The sequence below is a fragment of the Corticium candelabrum genome, chromosome 1 (genome assembly GCF_963422355.1).
Source record: "Corticium candelabrum chromosome 1, ooCorCand1.1, whole genome shotgun sequence".
NCBI classification, from domain to species: Eukaryota; Metazoa; Porifera; class Homoscleromorpha; order Homosclerophorida; family Plakinidae; genus Corticium; species Corticium candelabrum.
Window position 1 is genome coordinate 7673161 of NC_085085.1, and position 6693 is coordinate 7679853.

The 6693-nt window shown below is 44.7% G+C and overlaps 1 protein-coding gene across 1 annotated transcript in view; it reads left to right on the top strand.

The window, feature by feature from the left end:
- LOC134185686 (isocitrate dehydrogenase [NAD] subunit beta, mitochondrial-like) overlaps positions 1–2723 on the top strand; it is a 9685-nt gene extending 6962 nt beyond the window's left edge. The window contains 3 exon segments of the mRNA XM_062653541.1: positions 111–182; positions 184–1645; positions 1803–2723. Coding sequence (XP_062509525.1) covers positions 111–182; positions 184–225 — 114 coding nt within the window. The 3' untranslated portion in view covers positions 226–1645; positions 1803–2723.
- Positions 2724–6693: the final 3970 nt, after the last annotated feature.

Here is a 6693-nt window from a genome sequence, read left to right on the forward strand (position 1 = left end):
CATAACTTGAGAGAGGCTTGTTAGGTGGTTTTGATAATTGAATGAACTGTTGTGTGCTGTATTAATCAATATTATGTTTGTACAAAAATAGTGTAAATTGATTGTTTCAGATTCTTACGTCTGATCTGGGAGGTTCGGCAGGAACAGGAGAGTTTGTTCAAGCCATTGTGAAGGAATTGCATTGATATTGCCATTGCTGAAAAAGCATGTAGATACTGTCAATAACAGTAAAAGAGTAAGGTGACCAAGTACAGTATTGATATTAGAATCAGATATACATAAAGAAGTGTGAAAAAGTACCTATATAATCGATCAGCAGGTGTAGAGAAAGTGAACCATCTTGTTGTCATCATCAGGGTACTTATTTGCACTTAGAGATGTGCTTCTAAGCATGGACAGACTGTTTTCAGACATAGAACTTGAGGCATAGACATCTGCTTACATGATGTTCCGTTGCTATATATGATGCATGTACAGCTGATGTGTAATGTGGGGGGAGGCGAAGGGGTTGGCGGGTGGACTGGAGTTGAGTACCTCTACGTGCTGAGCCTGGTAACGTATGCGGCTAAGCTTGATGCCCACTTGACAGTCCTCGTGTGAAGTAGTCCAGAGATTGTCAGCAGTTCCACTTGTCTTGGTTTTGCAAATCAATGAAGTTTCAGATTTCATCAGCATATGTAGTTGGTATTCCAGTTCTTGTTGATTTTGAAATGATAACTAGGGCGTTTGTGGATGTTGCAAAATGGGGGATAACTGTTCGCTCTCAATCAGCAAAACCAAAGGAATAGTCATGTGTTCTGTGACAGGGATATGGTTTTGGTTCATGTTGATGGAGGGGAAACTGAGATGGTGGATTGCTTTATGTACTTGGAGCTAATGTATCAAGAGAGATGGAGATATAATGATGTCTGATTTTAGCAGTAGTATAGGCTTTCCCAAAGGTTATGGGGCTCTGAGGAAACCTATTTTCAACAACTCCAACATGTCAGTGGATACTACGAGAGCTATTTACAAAGAACTGGTTTTGGCAGTGCTATTGTGTGGATCTGAAACTTGGGTGTTAAAATCACAACACACAACAAGACTGTCTTTCACAATTGTTGTGTGAGGACTATAGTAGGAGTCACCAGTGGCAAGAGAGCCTAACATAGCAACTCCAGCTTTCAATGAAAGGTTTAATTGACATGACTTGACCATTTTTGATGTCAAAATGGAGGGGCGGCTATGGTGTCATGTATATTGGTACATGAGGGTCGTCTTCCAAAGAAATTGGCGTGGGATTTAAGGAAGACAAGACCTGGCCATGAAACAAAGAGGAAGTGGAGAGATTTAGTCACGATTTGGAGTCAATAGGTGTCAAGGACAGCGTGTACAAGAAGTGCCAAGACAAGAACGGATGTTTAAGAGGAAGTCAATAAGGTATCAGTAAATGTGTAGGAAGAACAAAGAACAGATGTGCAGCAAACATGCTATCTAAGGGGAAGGGTTACATCTGTAAATGCAGGAGACCATTTCAACGATCAGGCAACCTTACAAGGCAACGGATATTTTTCCAGAGTGCACTATACATGTCAATTTCCCAGGATGGCAATGCAAGGTTGCTGTTATCATAGTGCACCATATAACAGCTATGGACAACTTCAAGGTTGACTGTGTGTGTGTGTGTGTGTGTGTGTGTGTGTCTGTCTGTCTGTCTGTCTGTCTGTCTGTCTGTCTGTCTGTCTGTCTGTCTGTCTGTCTGTCTGTCTGTAGCTCAATCATTGAGTTGCATTTATTTAAATATCTGGGACATTTGGTTGCAGGTTCAAGTCCAGGATGAGCCAAGGTGTGATTCCCGTGAGCAAGGAACTCGCAGACAATTGCCTCTCTTGACTCGGGAGTAGAAATGAGTACTGTACCTGGTCTTTCACTGGGACCGGTGGCATTGGCACCATAAGATATCCTGCAGCATACTGGTACTTGTGGGCTTGAGATCCAATCCCAGAGCTGCGCCAAAGTCTGCCCAGGCCCTGTGTGATACTGACAGGTGAAGCTATCTTTGGATACAAAACATCTGAACGGCTTAGCCATTTCTCTCTTTTAGTCTGTCACGTGTCAACAGGCGACTATTTTTGGGTTACTCAAATTATCATAACGTTTGGGAGAGGGGGGGGGGGTACTTACATTGACTGAAGCGAAGTGACTGAATGCCGTTGCCGCTCACGTATCTATTCTGCTAACTGGTATATTAGAGGTAGTTGATCAATGTACAGTGGTGTTAAAGTTAGTGGTGCGAGTTATACGTCTATATCTTTTGTCTACTGCGTGTCTTCCGCTGTGCGTGTGTACCGACTCTAGCCTTCCTTCAAACGACCCGTAACATTGGGGGCTCAGGCGGGAAAGGAAGAGAAGCATAGAAATAACGGGAAACGCTGGTATTCAGTGGAAGAAGGGACGTGATAGAAAGATAATCGATGGAGCGTTTGGTGGAACTCGGTGAAAGAATGGACTGCAAGGTAAGGAGTTACAATCCTTTGTGGTTGAGCAGCAGTCGATTGAACGAGAAGACAGACATAAAGAAAGGGAATAGAGAGTGTTGGAGTTGGAAAACGAAGAAGCAACACACAGGCTCAAGTTAGAAATGAAAAAGATAGAGTTGGATGCCGCTGCCGTAGGCACACGAGCGGTTGAGCCAGAGCCCGGAAGCAAAGGGCGTACAAGCAAGTTTCCTAAATTAGATACGTTTTAAGATGGTATCGACGAAATTGACAGTTAGTTACAGCGCTTCGAGAGGATTGCGACGAGTAATTCCTGGCCGAAGTCTGAATGGGCGACAGCACTCAGCGCATTGCTAAACGGGGAAGGCCCTCGACGTTTATTCTAGGATGCCGGATGAAACCGCCGTAAATTATGATTTACTGAAAGAAGCCTTACTTAAACGATATGATTTGACGACTGACGGATATCGCGACAAGTTTCGCAAGAGTCGTCCACAGCTATATGAAATTCCTGAATATTTCGTTACACGACTTAAATCATATTTAGATAAATGGATATTCCTGTCGCACACGGATGAGTCCGCGATTGGAATCAAGCAGTTATTTATAAGAGAACAATTCATTAACGCCTGTCCCAAGGACTTGCATGGCGATCCACCTTCGAGAAAGAGAGGTGCCAAATTTGGAAGAGTTGACGCAGGCTGCAGGAAGATATCTGGTAGCCGGCAATCGAAAATTCCACTCCGCATCAACATCATGCCTAATCTCTGCGCCGTCGGGAGCTGTCGATCATGACGACATCCAATCTCGTGAAGAGGTTCAGAAAGCTGCTATTCAATGCTTCCTGTGCAAGAGGTATGGACATCGAGCGTCAGAATGTAAGTCCAGAATTAAGACACAATGTTACATATGTGGTAAATTGGGTCACGAGGCTAAGAGGTGCTGGCTTGTGAGACGTACGTGGGACGGACGGAAATACCAAGACCGCATACAAAGCTGCAGCAGGCGAGGTTATAAGTCTAAAGATGAACACAGTTTGCAACGTGGTGGGAGAACAAGCGATTCTAGAGACGTCAGTGCTGGATGTTTGTGGTCTCCAACAGTTTGTCGATCACAGCGTAACGCGTCTTATCACAAGACCGTAAGACCGCCGACGCTAGAGCCAAGAGGAAAGCAGCGCGTAAGTATTAACACACCAATTGTGAGAACAGCCGTGTCTGAGAGTATGCCCATTGCCAAAGGTTGGGTCGGAGATGCTAGAATCACCGCACTCAGGGACACCGGATGTAGTGGAGTTATTGTCAAGCAACAATTTGTGAGGCATAGCCAGTACACCGGACATGATGGCTTTGTCCAATTGGTCGATAACTCTATCAAGAAGGTACCGATTGCCCGTGTCAATGTTGACACCCCTTATTTGGCAGGCACAGTGGAAACGCTATGTCTTCAAGACGCCATTTATGACGTTATCATTGGCAACGTGCCGGGGGCAAAGAGCCCTCATCAAGCTGATTCTGACATCCACACTGCCGCCGTAGTGACGAGGGCCCAAGGAAAAGTTAAAGGAAACAACCACCCAGTTGACGGTACCGGAGGCGAGCCCGTTGCTCACGGTGGATAAAGAACGATTAAAAGAACTACAGAATCAGGACCGTACAGTTGAGAAATACAGACATTTGGCAGAGGCTATATATAAGTCGAACGACCAAAATGGTCCGAAATATGAAATCAAAGATGGTATTCTCTACAGATTGTACATCCATCCAAGGGTGAACGGAGGACAGTCAGTGAGGCAAGTCATGGTTTCAGGCCCGTTACGTCGTCAAGTGATGGAAGTTGCTCATCAGTCTATTTTGGGCGGTCACCTGGGATCGAGGACGACCATTGACCGCGTCTTTAGCAATTTCTACTGGCCCTCAGTTCGAAGAGAGGTGACCCAGTTCTGTAAATCTTGCAATATTTGCCAGCGCACAGACAAGAGAGGAGTTTGTGGTAGGGTACCGCTACAAAATATGCCTATAATAGACGTACCGTTCGAAAGAGTTGCAGTCGACCTGGTGGGACCGATGTCCCCGCCGAGTGAAAGCGGGTATCGTTACATCTTGACGCTGGTCGACTACGCGACCAGATATCCAGAAGCCGTTCCTCTCAAGAACATCGATACAGTATCGGTGGCGGAGGCTTTCCTCGACATTTACAGCCGAGTTGGAGTACCCGAGGCCGTTCTCAGTGACTTGGGTAGACAATTCGTTTCGGATTGCATGAAGGAGGTGTCTAGACTACTTAGCATCAATCAACTTACCACTACGCCTTATCATCCCATGTGCAACGGTCGAAGATCATGACACGGACTTGCGCACTACCTATCAATATGTCTTAGAATTAAAGGAGAGGCTTGAGCATACTACACAAATAGCACGAGAAGAATTACGAAAGGCACAACGATATCAGAAACGTCATTATCATTAAGGGCAAGACAGCGACAGTTTGAAAAAGGTGACATGGTCCTTGTTCTATTACCAACGGAGACAAACAAATTATGATGCAATGGAAGGGACCGTACTCCGTAGAAGAACGAATTGGGTCGAACGATTATAGAATCAACGTGAAGGGCAAAGTCAAAACCTATCACGTTAATCTTCTAAAGAGATGTGCGAAGTGAGGAATTGATGCCAAAGGCAGATGACAATGTAAGAAGACCGCTGCTGGAAACAGTATGTTCTGCTATCGTCGAAGCCACGGACGGCACTCAAGAAGCAGCGAGCGATGACGGATTATTGGAGCTCGGGAATTACCTCAGCACAGAATCCTTTGAAGACGTGAGGTATGGAGACGGACTAATCAAGGAGCAAATGGTCGAAGTTGTCGGAGTAGTTCGAGAGTTTGCGGGAGTGTTTGCGGATCTTCCTGGGACAACGACCTTGGTAAGCCATCACATTCGTTTGATGACAGATGTGCCGGTTAGCAGCAAACCTTACGTAGTTCCATACAGTGTGCGCAAGTCTTTGCAGACGGACATTCATAAAATGATAGAAATGAAGGTGATACGTCGTTCAGAGTCGCCCTATGCATCACCAGTGGTCGTGGTACGCAAGCGAGATGGGACTAACCGCATCTGTGTAGATTATCACCGACTTAATCGCATCATCATCAGTGTTCGTCAAATTGGTAGCCCGGGCGCTCCGGACAACCACATATATTGGATGGGCAACCAAAATGCATCTGCAGGTAGCCCGAGACAACTACGGGTTTTTTGGGCAACATAGCTGTTCTTTGCGAAGATCCAATAGTTTCTGTTGTCGATAAAGCGTCATACTGTTTTTTCCTAAAGGTCTAGTTAGTAGTCGTGTTGTTCTATCTTCGTTTCTTTGTAATCAGCAAGGGTGAAGGGTGTGAATACTAATAGCATCTATTGTTCTCAGTATCAATTGCGACACTGGTCTAAGTAGGTCATGGGGCAACAAGTAACAACAACTTACGGGCAAATAGCCTTAGCAGGTGGCATTCATTTATGAAAACGCCTACCCAGTGGCTTAATTACTGCTGTCAACAGTTGCTGTCAGCAAGCATATTTCTCCTACTTTTCTAGATATTGATAAGTCATTGTAGAGGGCATGTAGATAAATCCTGTAGATAACATAAAACGTTTGATTTGTTCGCAGTCACAAACTGGTTCTAACTGTAAATACACTGTACAGCTACCAAGACAGCAAGGTCAGATTCCTAGAAGCTGACGTGACTTCAAATTAATGGTTTCCTCTTGTGAGCTTAATGGTTGTGGTTAGTAAGTAGAGCAATTAAGTATTGTAAGTTCCACAGCTAAAGCATAGTCCTTTGTTTTATGAGTATTTGCCATTCTCTGCTCTTGGTTGGTTTTGTTCTTCTTCTTACTTGAGACTGTGTAACTAACATTACGTTACAAGAAAAGCTCCTAGTAATTATCACCCACCAGATTACAATTATATAATGGGCAACCTGATATCACATGTAGACCCATGATGCTCCCTCATGTGGATGACTCAACCGGATGATGACTGTGACTCAACCGGATGACTAGAGTCTAGGGTATGCACTGAGTATGGGGCATGGAGAGATAATGATCCAGATGGTCTATGCCAAGTACACAATCTATATAAGAACACAGTTTCTAGCACTAGGATTGGAAGTAGTAGTTGTTAATGTTCAGCAAGCTCAACACGAATGTTAGTAGTGCGGT